Source organism: Schistocerca serialis, chromosome 6, assembly GCF_023864345.2.
Source record: "Schistocerca serialis cubense isolate TAMUIC-IGC-003099 chromosome 6, iqSchSeri2.2, whole genome shotgun sequence".
In the NCBI taxonomy this organism is placed as follows: domain Eukaryota; kingdom Metazoa; phylum Arthropoda; class Insecta; order Orthoptera; family Acrididae; genus Schistocerca; species Schistocerca serialis.
This window is the reverse complement of record NC_064643.1, coordinates 549,291,258-549,308,864: the sequence shown is the minus strand read 5'-3', so window position 1 is coordinate 549,308,864 and position 17,607 is coordinate 549,291,258. Positions and strand designations below refer to the sequence as shown.

Sequence of the window (17,607 nt, the reverse complement as noted above, 5' to 3'; positions counted from 1 at the left end):
TTCTGTTTGTCACAAAAATGCAAATAATTTTCTTTACAGAAAGCATGGCTTCTGTACAAGATGTGATAAAGCTCTGTAGACATTTATTTGTAAAAAAATAGTTAAAGATCAATTGTTAACAGATTTTGAGTGCACATATTTATTCAGTGTCTATATTTTAATTCTAGACACTCTTAGCTCAATCTGCTGGAAAATTAGTGGAACTGAGCAGGCATCATGGAAAGACTGTGGTAAAAATATTTGTCACATGTGTAAAGCTTAGTTTTCACTAACAGTCTTAATATTTGTTTCTTTTTTTTCATTTTATGTAGTTGTTGAGTTACAGGATCTGTTGTTAAACTGATCTAATATTTTGTGTTATATGATAATTTGGTGCCAATGGACCAATTTACTCTTTTGTTTTCTTTACTGCTTCCCCTGCTGGATATTTTGGTAAATCATGGCTATTTATTGTAGCATTGTTACACTCAACAGAATGTTAGGAGTTATTGCGTGTATAATTACTTGCATGTGCTTCTTCTTGCATATATTTATAGCCCATTTTGAGCCAGAATGCAGAATGGAAATGTATGGATGCCTAGGGTGTCAATAAATCACTTGCGTAGAGAAATAAGCACTGTATATATCACATTGCTGCTTTAGCACTTTCTAGAAAAGCATTGTTTTTGTGTATTTCCATACTATAGAATAATTATGTGCCTAAGCATATAGAGGTTATCCACTATTTTTTGCACTATTCTTTGTGTTCGTTAATTTAGTGAACTTGTTCCACATTTGTTGGATTATTTATATGCACATACAACCATTATACTATGAATGAAAATCATTCCTCAGCTGCATCAGATTCTTTTGTTACTGTTATCCCTCTGTTACATTGCTGTTGTAGTTGAATTCCTTGATGATATGCTTTTTGCTGCTTCATTCTGTATAGAAGTGGAGATATTATAAAGTACTTTCCTTGTAGTGACATTGCAGAAATTTAGTGGCCACATTTTGAATGTTGTGTGTTAATATGTGGCATCAGACACACATTGCTTGATAAAAGTTAGATTTTTCATAAAAAGTTGTTTTACGGCTTATGCAAAATACTTCTCAGTCCATATTAGATCTGTTTAATGTAGGTATTTGTTATCTTGACTGCATTATTTCATATGTTGTGCCTGGTTGCATTCGTTTGCACTTTCAATTTGTGTGTTGATGGTTAATCACTGTGTCAGAAATATCTTCAGTGCATCAACAATGTACAGAAACAAATACAGTCTGTAATTATGGATTTAAGATAATCTTCATGAATGTCTGTGTCAATACTTACAGCAGTCTCAACATCTTTCTCACTATGGTGAAGACTGCAAAGAATATTTGTTATAAAGTGCTCAACTAAGACCAAAGTATTCAAGTTATAAAAACCTTTTGCTTGCTTGGTATTTGTTGTTGTTTATGTTTGAATTGCATTTCCAGTCAGTATGGTTATCTTCCCAATTTCCTTTTTGTTATAAATTTCCAAGCTCAGTTATGTGCAAAGTAAAAATGTTTCTTGAGATTAATGTAGACCCTCTTTCAATTCATCTCAATGTGACAGCAAGTATTTTTGTTGTGCCTTATTAAATTCTGCTTGAAAATGTGTGTGTATGCTGTACTGTTACAATATAACAAGTCAACAAATCAAATTTCATAACAATAGTTAATTTGTGTTATTCATTTTTATTAATGAATACCAAATTCAGAGTGATAAATCCAAAGCTATTAGTTCACCAACATCTGAATGTGTGTTCACCTTTTCAAGGAAGTTATTTTAGACAGCTGGTGCTGTAAAACATTTAGACTAGTGTATTTTGATTTTTGACTCAACATCACTTTAGAATTAAATTTGATTAACATCTAACTTAATGTGTAAGACACACTTTCGTATGTATTTGAATATTTGCTTGTTCTGTGGTGTTCAACAAGAAACACACACACACACACACACACACACACACACACACACACACACACACACACACACTGTATTTCAGTACTTCATGACCTGTGACTTATTGTGATGCTTTGCCACCAGAATTTGTTGCTAGATCGACAGATCATAGTTCTTAGACTTTCTGAATTAGAGGGAACTGAAAACCATTGAGAAAATAGAGAGACAAAAAAGGGAAATAAAAGAGATTTAGTTTTTTGATTCTGTGTTTGGAATTAATTATCTCATAGAACCACATAAGATTTCAGAACATCTTGAATGTAAACTGAACTAAGCTCATTCCAGTAACTCAGTTGGGAAAATGCCAAATAATTAATATGCTGAAACAACATAAATCTGTATGCTAGTGTTATCAGTTTTACGTGAAATATGATGACATAATTGGAAACACTAGAATACTGCTGTTACTTGCCACATACATTATATTTTTTTGGTTAGTATGTTTTGTACTTTGAACTTTCATCATCATACTCTTAGCCTGCATTTATGGGTGATGATAACTTGATCTCATCTGTGGTGATTATTTGTATTCACTAGCATGACCACAGTCATAATTCAGTTGTTTATATGATGATCATTTAGTATGTGAAGATCACCTTACAATTACAATGTTCACATTACTGGTACCAGTTTTGGTGATTTACTGCCATCTTCAGATGTGATTAATCCGCTAACAGATTTGTCCTGCTATATGCATTCAGTGATGTGAAATGCGTCAGTGAATTATATCTCATGAAACTTCCTGATAGATTATAACTGTGTGCTGGACGACTGGGACTCGAACGTGGGATCTTTCTAATTGTACGTCATGTCGTAACATACTTAAAAAATAGTTGAACAAAGATATTTTTATTTATTTATATGACAGTATGTTTAAATCACTTAAATGTCAAAATGTAGAATTGTAACTAGGTTGATATTGTTCATGTTAAATTTATCTTTTCAGTCATAAACATCTATACCATTGTTATTTACAGAATATAGAAGATTTGAAATATTTAAATTGGTCTGCTTTCTTCAATGCTTTTTGATCAGTGTTATGGAATTTTCTTTTTCATTGATAAAATTTCAAATTTTTTAGCTGATTTTAATGAAAGGACTTGTTCCTTTGTGTTTTTGCTGTCACAACATTTGAACACTTTCACTGCCACACTTTTGTACATATAATTTCAACTTTTGTCATAATAGAAAGAAATAAAATAAAATAAATTCTGCACTCTGTGACAAATACTGTACACACGTTAAAATAAATTCTGGGTTTCACTTTACTTCAGGAGTGAAATATCTTGTTTTGTGCCTCACTTGATAACATTTTTACAACTTTGTCCATGGGGTCGCATTTTAGTAAAGCCGATAATCATCTGATGCAACATTGGTGACAACTGGCTTCTGCCTCAAGTTTTTGTGCTACTGAACTTAAACATCTTGATGTCATGTTACCTTGACTTCAAAATATGTTTGTCCCGTTTTTTCTTGAAAAACAGCTTTCAGTGGATTTAAATCACTAGATAAGACTACTGCAACCAATAGCCATGTTAGATTGTTAAAAAAAAGGTCATTCAAGTGCAGAATTTTTGGGGGAAATTTGAGATCTGTGCACATTTAAGTATCTAGTTGAAAAGGACCAAATAAGTGTCAGCTTTTATAATTATGATTATTTGAAAGTAAATTGTGGTTTAACTTCAAAAATTATATTGTGTTTCTAGCAAGATGAGTTTTTTATAAATTAGTAACTTAACCATAATTTTGTAATTCATTTCATATTACTGTACTTCCTTCAGGTAATGTAAAAATTGAGATAAATTGTCATTTCTTGGATTAGAAAAGACTGCAAGATTACTTAATTGCTGTAGTAAATATTGTGAACTACTTAAAAAATGTGAGCTTTTTGCTAAATGCTGCAGTTTCATGATTTGAATTGCCATATGAAGGAGTCAAGTGTGTCTTGTTGATAAAGTTCTGTTTTTAGAAAGTGTAGAGAACTTGAATGACTTCTGAGTGATAAAAATGCGGTAAAATGTGGTAGTGCCCATTTGTTAATATTTGACTCTCATAATAGTGTCCTGGACTAATTTTGCACTGATGTATTATTGTAACAGGTGGAGAAGCCAGTTACTGGTGGTCTGTCCCACAGCACGCGAGACCAGTGGGAGATAGACCGCTCGTCCCTCAAGTTCGTCCGCAAGTTAGGTCACGGCCAGTTTGGTGAGGTCTGGGAGGGCTTGTGGAACAACACTACCCCTGTAGCCATAAAAACCCTTAAGCCAGGTACACAGAATGAATTTTGAAGAGTACATTTGATAAATTATGTAACTTTCAGTTATCTATTTTTATCTTAAGTTGCTGTGTAAGAACTAAATAAAATAAAAAAAGGATTCAACTGAAGGGTCACTAATGCTCTATATGTAGCTCACGTAAGTCACAATTTTCTCTATTCATATCATGACAACTGATTACAGTAATGGTGTTACAGGAACCATGGATGGGCAAGATTTTATGGCGGAAGCTCATATTATGAAGAAGCTAAGACACAATAAATTAATTCAGCTCTATGCAGTGTGCACATTAGAGGAACCCATATATATTGTCACTGAACTTATGAAGAATGGAAGTTTGCTAGAATATTTGCAAGGTAAATATGTGTGCTATCAATACTTTGTAGTGCAATCTATACATTTACCTGGCTAAAACTGTTTTATAAAGGAATGGGATGTGATAAATGTAAAGTATTTTTTGAAACAGAAGTAAACATGTGGGCTACAATGGTAGTACCTGAATTTGTGTTTGAAAAACATTTACATTATACCAAGGACTTTCTATTTCCTTATTGTCATTTTGTGGTACAAGAAGTACTCAAATATATTAAAGTCTAAGAAATTTGTATTTTTTGTACAGAGTAACAATTAATGAGATCATACAAATGAAAAGTACAAACACATTAATCATATATTCAAATTGTTGCATGTGAGATGTTGCATGCAATGCTTCAGACAATTGTAATCTTATGTCATAGATCTTCATTGATACCTCCTAATTTTCAGTTATTGAAGTTTATCTATTCCTTTGCGATACTAGTTCAGTATCACAATTTTTTGTAACATTTAATGTTTTCCTCAGGAAATGATAAGAGAGAAATTTTGTGAATATGATGGATGTGGAGGATTAGTGTGTGAGTTGTGTAGTTGTCACATTTCATTTCTTGCCACTTTTGAAGGAGTATCATTAAGTGCTGGAAGTATTAACCTGTGGACAAATTTGCATTCAACAGGATTGTAACTTGTTAACAATCATCTTTTCACCAGTTATCAATGAAGTTAGGAAACCTGACATCACAATGGTAATCAGTTAACATACTGTCAGATGAGAGTTGATATAACACATGTTTTGAACTCTCATCACCATCTTGTCACTGTGAAGGATGGTAACAGTTGTAATGTAATGTAATATTATGTTACGTATTTGACATTGCAGTACTCTGCACAAAAAGTGGAACTAATTGGTTACTGGAGAGTAGGATAAAAGTATTCTGCGAAGAGATACATGTTTGCATGTGAGAAATCCACTTATCTTCACACCACCCCCGTTGCACAGTCAGATGAAACTGTGAAATACTGTAGCCATAACATCCTTACTATGAATTGATAACATTTCATCAACAGTGTTTTTCACTGCATCTAATTTTTAAAGATAATGTCTTGTGAAGTGACAACAAAGAAAAGTTATTGCAAGACGGTATCCTCCTTCCAGGGAAGGGACGCTCTCTGAAGTTGCCACAGCTGATAGATATGGCTGCACAAATAGCAGCAGGAATGGCATACTTGGAATCACAGAACTACATCCATAGGGATTTGGCGGCACGAAATGTTCTGGTTGGTGATGGAAACATCGTTAAAATAGCTGATTTTGGTTTGGCGAGACTCATAAAGGTAATGATGTTTTACTTTTTAAATGGAAGGTTTCCTCTAAATTGGTTTGTAATTTACAGCAAATGCAGATAACAGAATTGCTACATGCTCTCTCATAAAATATTACTTGTGCTTGTGCAGATGTATTGGATTAAGATTTGTCTGTGTGTAATGTCAATGTGTACCCTAACCACATAACACCCAACTACATAGAAAAAAAAATGTTTCCAACTGGCTCTAGAGTTAAGTTTTATGTAGTCTACTTACAGGACTGAAATGTAGATTTCTCTGGGTTTCTCTCAGAAATTTTCGTCAGTAACATTGTGTTTGGCTGTTCCGTACCCTGATTTAACAACACAATTGCACATTGAAGTTGTTGTAAAATTTTTCCACTCTTGTAGAAACCTTCTGTATTGATTGCTCAGCCCAAGAGGAAAAGCTGATGTTTATTTCAAGTGGTGTTGAATGTGTTGACTGTGCAGTGAGAAAGAACAGACTCATATATACTTCAATGTTCCTCTTAAATAACTGTACAAAGAAATGCATAGATGTGAGTGATATCCATGTGCTGCATTTTGCGTAGAATCCAACATTTATACTGATAATAAACCAAGATGTTTGCTGTTGCAGGCAGTGGTAGAGTCATTTTGAAAATTGCAACAATAGTGGACCCGTATTCAAAGAAAATTGTTATGAAATAAAATAAATGAATGGAAAATCAAGGATGATAAGGACAGATAGTGACTTGATAGATTGCTATTCATCATTAGCGGAGATGTTGAGTCGCAGACAGACACAACAAAAAGACTGCTAGGCACAAAGCTTTTGCCCAGAAGGCCCTCTTCTGAAATAGACAACACACACACACACACACACACACACACACACACACACACACACACACACACACACACCACTGATACATGCATATACAGAAACAAAACTCATTTGCTTTTGAACGGCTGGTTCATTCCTATGTGAATATTTTTTTTTTTTTTTTTTTTGGTATGATACACTCTTTCTTCTACCTGCTTCATTGACTATGAGAATTTTCTCCTTACCCTCAGGTACTTGTGCCTCATACTTTAACAACTATAAATATTCTTTTCTGTCAGGAGGTTAATGTTATTGATGTAGGAGTGTGTGTTCTTGGTGTATACAGTCAGCTGAAGGTGCTGGCAACATAACCATTAATTTGGATCCTTTTCAATTCTTGTATTTAAATGCCAGTGATAAGGTGACAGCCTAATGACTGGATGCCCATATGCCTTTGCCAGTTCATTGGTTTCATGTATGGGTAACTGTGGTTAATGTGGAGATACTTAATTAAGAAGCACCAACCTTTAAATTATTCATTAAATTCAAAGCTGAAACCAATTATCTCCTACTTTAACATGGCAGGTGTCTTGTTAATAACAGAATGTGTGCTAGAGTGATGAAGAACAGTTGGTGACAGTGTAGGCATGTGGCACAAAATGATTTTTCTCAACTTACTTCATTCAGTAACCCCTGATCAAGAGAATTATGTCGATTAAAATATTAGCCCTAAACTGTAAAAAAATGAAAACAAAAGTCTTAATGCCCAACAAAAGATCGCACAGGACAAGAAGCTTCTTGAAACTGTGGAATACTGAGAGTGACAAGTGCTATAGTGGCAGTGTTAAGGTCAGGCAATCACATTGGTTGTTGCATCTACAGCTCTTGTGGCACTGGCTAAATGTATGCTACGCCTTCCTCATGAACCTTACTCAGTACTTCTGTCATAGCTATTTATCCTAATGTAATTTTGATACGGCCTATAAAATTAAGGTAAGAGGGAAAGAGTGTGTGGGTTTGATTTCAGTTAAGCAATGTGTCATAAAAAGTTGGGCATCATACTATGCACATGAATATCATTAGTGTAGAGACAATGATGTTGATGATGGTTAATGCAGCTGGCAGTGAAGTAGTAAGATATTTGAGGTATCTAAGAAATTCAGAATGAAGTTTCCACACCAAGGTGGATTGTTCACTGTACTAAAACTGCATGCTGACCCAGGACTCATATGTAGTTCGGACAGTTTACCAGGTGTAATAGTTGTCAAAGACAGGTTCGAGGTACCCTGCTGTCACTGATACTTGCGGTTAGCGGAAGTTCTGGGTGGCATGGAGAGTTTCACTGAAGAGGAATGGATGTTGTTGGAGCAAGCTTCTGAGGAACGAGTCGGGTGGAGGAACACCATTGTTGCTGAGTATGTCAGCAAGCTTTTGTGGCCATTCTTATTGATAGTGAAACCATCTGAGTTGTTAGGCCATGCCATGTTCCTCTTAAAACTTCAATCCTTGGTATTTCGATCTTTCTGCTGGGATTCTCCGCAGGATTCCCCTAGTGTTCCTAGGTGGCTGAAAACTATCAACAGACAGTATCACTTTTACATATAAAACAAACAGTAAAACAACACAGTAAAAGTATTCACAGCTGACACGTTTGTGAGATTTGGTGTCAAATCTTCATTACTATCATCCAACAAGCAGGTATTATGCAGATCATAGGAAGTAAAATTGTCCCAGACTTGTGCTACCTGCTTCAATTATGCTTGCAGTCATGTAATCCATACATGTTATAAAAATGTATGTTGTATGTTCCACGTGTCCTGCAAAACCAGTGGATCAATATCAGCCAATCTTGGTACACATATCACTTACTGTGTGGAAAGAATCACTATGGGGATAAGAAACACCTACCTTTGAAAATGGTGGAGGTGGGGGTGAAAAAGACGTGTAGCTCACATCACATGAATACCTGGACTTTATCCATGCATTATTTCGAAATGAGAGCACTTGATGAGATGCAACAAACTTTACACATAATTTCAAACCATTTCTCACTGACAACCTGCACAAAATGGATGAAGTTTATCGCTTACTACATTTTCACTGTTCGTACAGTAAAACTTCTGCATCAGGTGTGGCATTTTAATTTGTTACTTCATTACTAGTAATTGTATTTGTGACACATTTTGTAGGCAGTATTCACATACATGACAGAGGGGCCCTGCAAAATGATGTCATTGTATGACTCATAGTTCAGTAGATGAGTCATAAAGATTGAGCTGTGTGAAAACAAAACTAAAGAGCATAATTTGCTGGAGATATACAGGTGAACTATGTGTTCAAGAAAGTGTGAAATACTTTAAATATGTGTGGAATGTATTTGATATGCAAACCGGTAAAGCCATAGGTAAAAAGCTTCTCCTCAACACCTGGATCGATTTGTGCTAAATTTTGTTCATGTGCTACTTATCTGGAAAGAAATACTGTGGGGTAAAAACCAAAATCTTCTATTGGGGTGGGGGTGATATTGTGGAGAGAGAAGGGTTGAGGAGAATATCGACAGTCAGTGGGGGGGAAGGAGGAGATGGACGGAGACAAGGGGAAGGAGATAGGGAGGGGGAGACTGGTAGAGGGGGAAGGAGCAGCTGGATAGAGAGAGAAGGAAGGAGCAGATGGATAGAGTGTGGGGAAGGGGAAGAGATGGACTAATAGAAGATTGGAATAAATACATAAGCAGGCAACACTAGGTACTCAGCTACTTTTAAATATAAGGGAGAAATTTATGGGCAATGTGACTGGGATTCTTGGGCTCACCTTTGTTGCATGTAGCAATTATCATTTTTGTAGCGCATTTCAAACAGAAGGCATTAAGCTAAGCAGAACCAAAACTATCTTGCTGGCTCCTCTATATAGATGACAGATTTGCTGCACGACCACACAACAGTGACAAGCTTTGTAAATTCCAGAATTTTCTATACAACATTCATCTAAAAATCAGCTTTATCATTGAGTCAGAGAGTGATGTCAGCCTCCATTTCTTAATTTTTTTGATCAATATAAGACACAATATTCTAGGACACAGATTTATAGAAAAGCTACACCATCCAGCCAAGAAGCAAGCCGTTCTGAACACTGTCTTTACGTGTAGTCCGCATCAGTGACAGATACAGCTTGTGACTGGCGCCAGATTTCCGTAGGGAAATGTTGATGGCCAATGAATATCATGACCTTTGTATAAATAAGCCCATAAAATGAAGTGGTAATAACAACATTGCAAACAAGAACAGCATATGCAGAATATTTTGTAGGAATTGTATAAGGGCTATACTTTTCAGTCAACACATGATAAGACTTCATCGATCTACAACAAGATTACCTGAACACCTGGAAGTGCAGTAACAAAATACATCAAAGAGCATGAACACCACACATTTTTCAGACAAAATATAAAATCAGTGATAGGGGAGCTCCGAGGAGAATGTGAACCAGTTTTAATTTTAAGAACATAAATGCTAGCCAGAGTATATAACATGTACAGAAGGAAAGTCAACAAAGCAGTTGCAATATTGAAGCAAGAGTACAGTTTCAACAGAGATTATGGCTACAGGCTTCTGTCTTTTTATCTACCCGCTAACACAGAAAACCACTCGGCAATAGTGAGTGAGGAATAGAAACAGCTACCAGGAAGGGGAAAAGAAAAACTGAAGTGGCACAATAGCAATAATACTTTGAATTCATTTAATCCAATGATGATGGCCCAACAATAGCAGCGTGAAGATTTTTACATTGTTACTTCACTTCTTTGGAAAACGGCTGGGAAACAGCATTTTATAAGTGAACAAAAGTGTCCTTCGACTGTGTTTGGCTTTTCAGGAACACCAGAAGAATCCTGAAGAAGAACCCAACAGAGGTATTGAATCATTAAGCATTGAAGAAGTTTTAACAGGAACATGACATAACCTAACTTTAAGGAAGGAGTAAATTCTATTTTGTTAGATGATAATCGGTAATTTTATGTATTCTTTTAGTAGCTTGTTTGAAGATACTGTCCAGGAGAACTTGAAAGACCGGCAGTCAAGAAATTTTGTGTGGTGATGGACGGTAATCAAAATGGGGAGTTTTGTGTTGCAGGAGTTGTCATGCTGGGCTGATTATGAACACCATTTTTACAGATTAGAAGTATTCACAGCACTTTATTTTCTGCTTGGAAAAACTAGGATGAAGCATTGTCCTCATGAGAGAGGGAATTCAGGGCTGGGGAACTTGTTTCCAAGGAATCCAGAAAGAGAGATAGATAATTGTAAGAGGGGGCTAATAGACGTTGCTCAAAATATTGTGATGAGAGAGGTGTGAAAATTGGACTAAATACATTATGTATTGTACATTTGTGTATTTTATTCTTCTATATTACGACACTGTTTTCTTATGACTTAAAATCCTGAGTAACTAGACTCTCAGTTAAAATATCTGTCATAGTATTTTTCCTCGTTAATCTTATGGCATTATTTGCAAAGAAATGATCTTTGTCTCTGAAAACTTGAGGTTAATCTGCAGGTGTTTTGAGTTGCCCTTGATTGTGCTAATGCAAGTAGCAATATTCAATGTCTTTTCTAAGTGACATATTTTTATGCAAAACATGAATTCATTTTTTCTGTTCAACAAATTTGCTTTTAGTGATATACCTTTACTTATATGGCTAATGTTTTGAAAACCTCTTTGATGTACAGGAGGATGAGTATGAAGCTCGTGTTGGTGCCAGGTTTCCAATTAAGTGGACTGCTCCAGAAGCTGCCAATTACAGCAAGTTTTCTATAAAGTCTGATGTCTGGTCATTCGGTATACTTCTCACTGAGTTAGTCACCTATGGTCGTATCCCATATCCAGGTATGTGCATAAAGGAGTTACACATGTACACAGAATCGTAAGACTAACTTTATATTTTATCTTCTTCAGTTTTTATTCACCTTTTACTTTTTGTGGGGGTTGACATCAGTTTTCATCTTTCACGTGGTTGTGTGTGAACACATTGTTGCTAACTGCATTCAGTGTGTGAGCATTTAAAAATGCTTGCCAGTGAAGTTTAATGGGAAGAAATGCAGGAACTACAAAAATTTATGAATGGAACAAGGTTAATTTTAAGAAACAGTAAAGAGCATGGAAGCAGTACAACATTTGTACATGGTGGTTCACAAATTAACAGGGCTGTTTTTTCCCTAACTTAGAACTAGATTTTGACAAGGGATGGATTATTAATTGCTATTAATCAGTTAATCATAATTATTCTTGTGGTCATTATAATATACCACTATTTCTTTCACATAAATTAATTTTACATAATTGATTGTCCTTACAATTAATTATTTATATTTGCCTTTTTTGTTTTAAAGCGTATTGAGTGTTGACTTAATGCCTATAACTTGACTACGAAAAGAAGTGTGACTGTCCCATATATGCTAATCGTGTAATGTTCTCACAAATTTGAACGTGTTGTGCTGACTGCACTCTGTTTATGGTGCTGCCAACATCTTAAGTAGTGTGATGAAGTCTTTTGTGTGTGTCAGTTCAGAAATAAATAACATAACAAGTGTGTGTGAACCCGTCTGTCTCTGTGATGTGCTTTCACCAATCCTTGAAACTTGTGTAACTTATGACATAGTAGCTGACTGTTTTGCCTATGACATAGTTGCTGATTGGTGTGAGGCACACAAACCTAAGAGTTTTCACTGCTGGAGGGAAATAAGTAAACATTCTCCCTTTCATCTCTTCAGTAATGTCAGTCTTTCTCTGCTCCCCGCCTGCCTATAGGCCAGTTGGACTTCTGTCCATAACCAAGCTCTGTTGTTGTGATATCGTTACTTTAATTTTTGAAGAACAAACAATCTATCCTAAAAAATAATTTTAGGAGGAAATAAAAATAAACAGTACATAACAGTTAATCAAATAATCAATTACTAAGACACAGGTAATCAGTATGATTAATTTATCCATTTAATCATTTGAAAAAGCTAATTAATGGACTTTTAATTATAAATGCCCATCCCTAGATTTGTCTTCTAGTCTCATACCCAAGTTTAATTTGATCATTAAAGCCTTTTTGATATAATCTAGTATTGGCAGTCAATGGTATAATAAGAATTGCCTAATTTGAAATTTGTGAAATTAATGAAGAAACTGGTGGACATGTAATACTTTGTATTGGTGTCATGTTGTTGAGTGTTGACTCGTTGTATATAACTTAATCATGGAAAGAAGTCAGACTGTCCCACAATACTTATTGTATAACATCGACACATGTTTGAACATTTTGTGTCAACTGCATTCTGTTTATGATTACTGCCAACATCTTAAGTGGTGTCGTGAAGTATTTCTGTATTAGAATGGAAAATTCGTGATTGAATGTGAATAGATTGCTGCTCACCACATAGACGAGGCGTTGTTGAGTTGCACACAGGCCAGTGAAAAGACTGTTAAACATTTAAGCTTTTGGACAAAATGTACTTCTTTGGAAATAAAACACAAACTTATGCGTGCGTGAACGGGCGAGCGCGCGCGCGCGCGCGCACACACACACACACACACACACACACACACACACACACACACACACACACACACACACACACACACACACACACACACACACACACACACACACACACACGTTGCTGTGGCCTGATCCCGACTCACAGCCGGGCCACAGTGGCAGGGAGACAGTGGCCATGTGTGTGTGTGAATTGTGCTTCTGTGAACACAAGTGTTTTCTAATTTCCAAAGAAGGACTTTTTGTCCGCAAGCTTAAATGCTGGGCAATCTTTCCATTATGCCTGTCTGTGAGTCAATGCCTCCTCAATAATTGTGCTTAATGTATCTAGTTTTGTCTAGCAATGAGTCTCACGTTCATTTTTATTGAAAAAAGAACATTACAATGTATAATTATATATTGTGTGTGTTTTCAGGTATGACAAATGCAGAAGTTCTTCATCAAGTAGAACATGGGTATCGAATGCCGTGTCCTCCTGGTTGCCCAAATAGCCTGTATGAGATAATGTTGGAATGCTGGCATAAGGATCCAATGAAACGCCCTACATTTGAAACGTTGCAGTGGAAACTGGAAGACTTCTTTACAATGGAAGGTTCAGAGTACAAGGAAGCTTCGGCATACTGAGAATGCGCCCACCTCCCGGAATGGCCACTGCACACTCTGCCACGGAGGGTTCCGCACATGCACTTTTTGTCTCCCCCTGTCTGAATGCTGTGGAAAACGTTTCGGGTTTGGTGGTTAAAGAATAGAAATGCTTCCATCTAATGTTGGGCTCTGCCAGAGGTCGGTTGTACCTCTGTCAGTTGTAAATTAGAGAATGAGAGACTTGACTTGTTGGTATAGGAATGAGAATATATTGCTGGTTACTTCAAAAGTAAAGCTCCATAAAATCCGTGCTCATCGAGGCTTTTGAAATCTCTTAAACTTAGTATTTTGGTCATCACTAAATGTGAAATATATTTCGTTAAAAGTACCTTTCAATTGGCATGAAATGTGGAGCATAGAACTTTACGGTGTAAACAGTTATCTGCTGCAAAAAGTAAATGTAGGCTCCTCAGCTGACTTGCAGTATTAAACCTACAAAAGTGAGTGCAGTACAGTCAGGCAGTACCAGCTGAAGTGTCAGAGTATTCAGGAGCAAAAAAGTTATTTGTTCACAGCCAAACATATTGAATAGTGGAGTATTTATTTACTTAAGCACACACACTTCATGAAAGACTGCCTAATATATAGCTTTTATGTATTTTTCTCGTGTCTGCAACAACCTTGTTTTGTGTCGCTTCCTTTGGAAAATTATCAAGTTCTCATGTTTTGATTTAAACATTGTGACTTGATTCTATGGTGGGAATGTTGCTTGATTAAATAGTGCTGAAGTGAAAAATGAAAACAGTTCCATTAACAAGCATTCCCTCACTCATTATTTTAGATGTTACTTGGAATTGTGAATCGATAAAATGTAAAAAAATATCATGTCATATTTAGATAGTACATATGTTTGAAATGCTCATACTCCTATATTGTTAAGGATGTGTAATTATGCAATGTAAATATTATTTTTATAAACTAGTTGCCCATCTTTAGGGCTTATAGAACTGAGACATTATTTCTTTAATTTTTTATAAGCCACAGAACTTACTTGTGGAAGCCTAATCACAGTAATAGTTGTGTTTATTATATAGTTTACAGCAGAGATGAATTACATCACTGTATTCAAATTTTACGATTTGTTTTTTATTCAGTTGTAAAATATTTGTGTGATTTGCTAGCTGTACAATTCCATTCTTGTTTCATTTTAACAAGCAAATCTTCTGATTTCCTTTTCTACAATGCATGCATAGGTATGCATGTTACAAAGAACAAAGTTCACTGTTGAGAAATATTTGTTTAATAGCAGACGCTGACTGTTGAGCAGATTCTATTTTTCTGGAACAAACCAAAGTAGTGATCGGTAGGTACCTTACCCCTCTCTCTCTCTCTCTCTCTCTCTCTCTCTCTCTCTCTCTCTCTCTCTCTCTCTCTCCCCCTGCTAACCCTCTGTGCTTGTTTTATGTCAGTATCATGTTCATTAGCCTCAGTGGGTACAAAGACTTAATGCACACTTTCGCACAAAGAGTTTTCTGGAAAGTTTACATTTTGGATTATTCATTGAACATTGATTGACTTGGTCCCTGTTGTGAAATTATTGTGTGTGTGTGTTCGGCAGTGAAGATGTATTAGTAGAAATGTTTTCCATTTTATAAAGTAACCCTGTATAAGCTTGCAAAAATTTATGCAGTGTTTTACAACTTTTAAAATCTCAGATTAGCCTATTTGATTTATTTTACTTGCATTTAATTCAAGTATCTTTTTTGTACAAAATTTATGTGGATGTTTCCTAAAAATAAAATTATCGATTCAAAAGTGCTTGTTATATATTAGCTGTATGACAGTGTAATTGTATGAAGAAACATAAATCTATTACAAATGTTGTTTCTTTTCTTGTTCATTATTCACCACCATTAATTATATGCTGTTAGTAAGAAATCTTTACTCAGAAAAGAATAATTGAAATTGATATACAATTTAATAGCACTGAATTTTGATCAAGTGGCTGTAAATCCCAAAACAGACTCCCGTAAAAAGACTTCCTGTATTTGGAGAGTCCACTGCCACTGTGTGAGTTTTGTTGGGGATACTGATGCTGGAGGAGTATCGATCGATAGTGGTGTACATGTCAGTTTCAGTAGGCGCAATGGCTTGGCTAGGTAAACATCATGTGTTTGCCGTGGAGGAGTATATATGTAATGGTGGTTCTGTGGTTACTACTCAGTGACCATGCAGCATTTGGTTTGAACTTGATCAGCATGAGTCTGTTCCTGAAAGAAAATCTAGTAGAGCTTGGGTATCAGATTTTAAATCATCAGGTTATGCACTGTAAAGAAAATCTACTGGCTGACCTCGGACTGTAACAACTCTGAAAAATTTGGTGTGTTTGAGAGCATCCATCCAGCAAACTTCAAAATGTTCAGGACTTAAACATGCAGTTGTCCTGGAGTTATGTAATTGGGATCCTCCACAGAGATCATCATAGGCACCCCTACAAAATTATTGTTCTCCAAGAATTAAGTAAGAGAGATTTTGAAATTTGTAGAGCTGTGTGTGAGGAAATTCTTCAGAACATTCTGCCTGATGCTGTTTTGATTTCTTCTGTTGAGTCTCATTTCCACTTGTTAGGAACTTTGCCAAACACCACTTCACAGCCATCATGTAACAGTTCGGCATGCCATTGCTGAACTTGATGTGAGGGGTTCAGTATTTTTTCATAGACAATGGAGTAATGGTAATGGTTAATTTGAATTACAACTGTCAGTTGATGGAGATCTTCTTCCATCCTAAGTTAAACCAGTGTGTTGGGGACCATGAAGAAGGAGAAGTCTCGTTCCAACAATATGGAGCTACAACTCTCACTTTTCAGCATTGTCTAGAAATTTTGTGGAAGTTGTTTCCTGGAAGTCTTCTATCTCTATTAGGAGACATTGTCTGGCCCTAAAAGTTACCCAGTTTATCACTTTTTGATATTTTTGCTTTGGGGACACTTAAAGGCTCAATTGTACTAACATTGCCCCACAACCCTGCAAGTAGTACAGGAAGCAATCATCCAAGAATGAGATTTTCACTCTGCAGCGGAGTGTGCGCTGATATGAAACTTCCTGGCAGATTAAAACTGTGTGCCTGACCGAGACTCGAACTCGGGACCTTTGCCTTTCGCGGGCAAGTGCTCTACCAACTGAGCTACCGAAGCACGACTCACGCCCGGTCCTCACAGCTTTACTTCTGCCAATATCTCATCTCCTACCTTCCAAACTTTACAGAAGCTCTCCTGCGAATCTTGCAGAACTCGCACTCCTGAAAGAAAGGATATTGCGGAGACATGGCTTAGTCACAGCCTGGGGGATGTTTCCAGAATGAGATTTTCACTCTGCAGCGGAGTGTGCGCTGATATGAAACTTCGTGGCAGATTAAAACTGTGTGCCCGACCGAGACTCGAACTCGGGACCTTTGCCTTTCGCGGGCAAGTGCTCTACCAGGAGTGCTAGTTCTGCAAGGTTCAAAGGAGAGCTTCTGTAAAATTTGGAAGGTAGGAGACGAGATACTGGCAGAAGTAAAGCTGTGAGGACCGGGCGTGAGTCGTGCTTCGGTAGAGCACTTGCCAGCGAAAAGCAAAGGTCCCGAGTTCGAGTCTCGGTCGGGCACACAGTTTTAATCTGCCAGGAAGTTTCAATCATCCAAGAAGTGGCTGCCACATCGCCAGAAATGACACAAACTATGGCAGCTTCCAGGAAAAGCTCTGTAAATGTGGAGGATACCATTTGCAGGACATAATTTTTGTATTTGTT

At 36.4% G+C, this 17,607-nt stretch overlaps 1 protein-coding gene across 3 annotated transcripts in view; it reads left to right on the top strand.

Moving 5' to 3' along the window:
• Positions 1 to 15,651, top strand: part of LOC126483734 (tyrosine-protein kinase Src42A) — a 209,971-nt gene extending 194,320 nt beyond the window's left edge. For 2 of the 3 annotated variants that reach the window (XM_050106849.1, XM_050106848.1), the window contains exons 5-9: positions 4,072 to 4,240; positions 4,446 to 4,604; positions 5,720 to 5,898; positions 11,418 to 11,574; positions 13,647 to 15,651. In XM_050106849.1, coding sequence (XP_049962806.1) covers positions 4,072 to 4,240; positions 4,446 to 4,604; positions 5,720 to 5,898; positions 11,418 to 11,574; positions 13,647 to 13,855 — 873 coding nt within the window. In that variant the 3' untranslated portion in view covers positions 13,856 to 15,651. The remainder of the gene's footprint in view (positions 1 to 4,071; positions 4,241 to 4,445; positions 4,605 to 5,719; positions 5,899 to 11,417; positions 11,575 to 13,646) is intronic. The other variant, XM_050106847.1, reaches the window with a different exon arrangement.
• Positions 15,652 to 17,607: the final 1,956 nt, after the last annotated feature.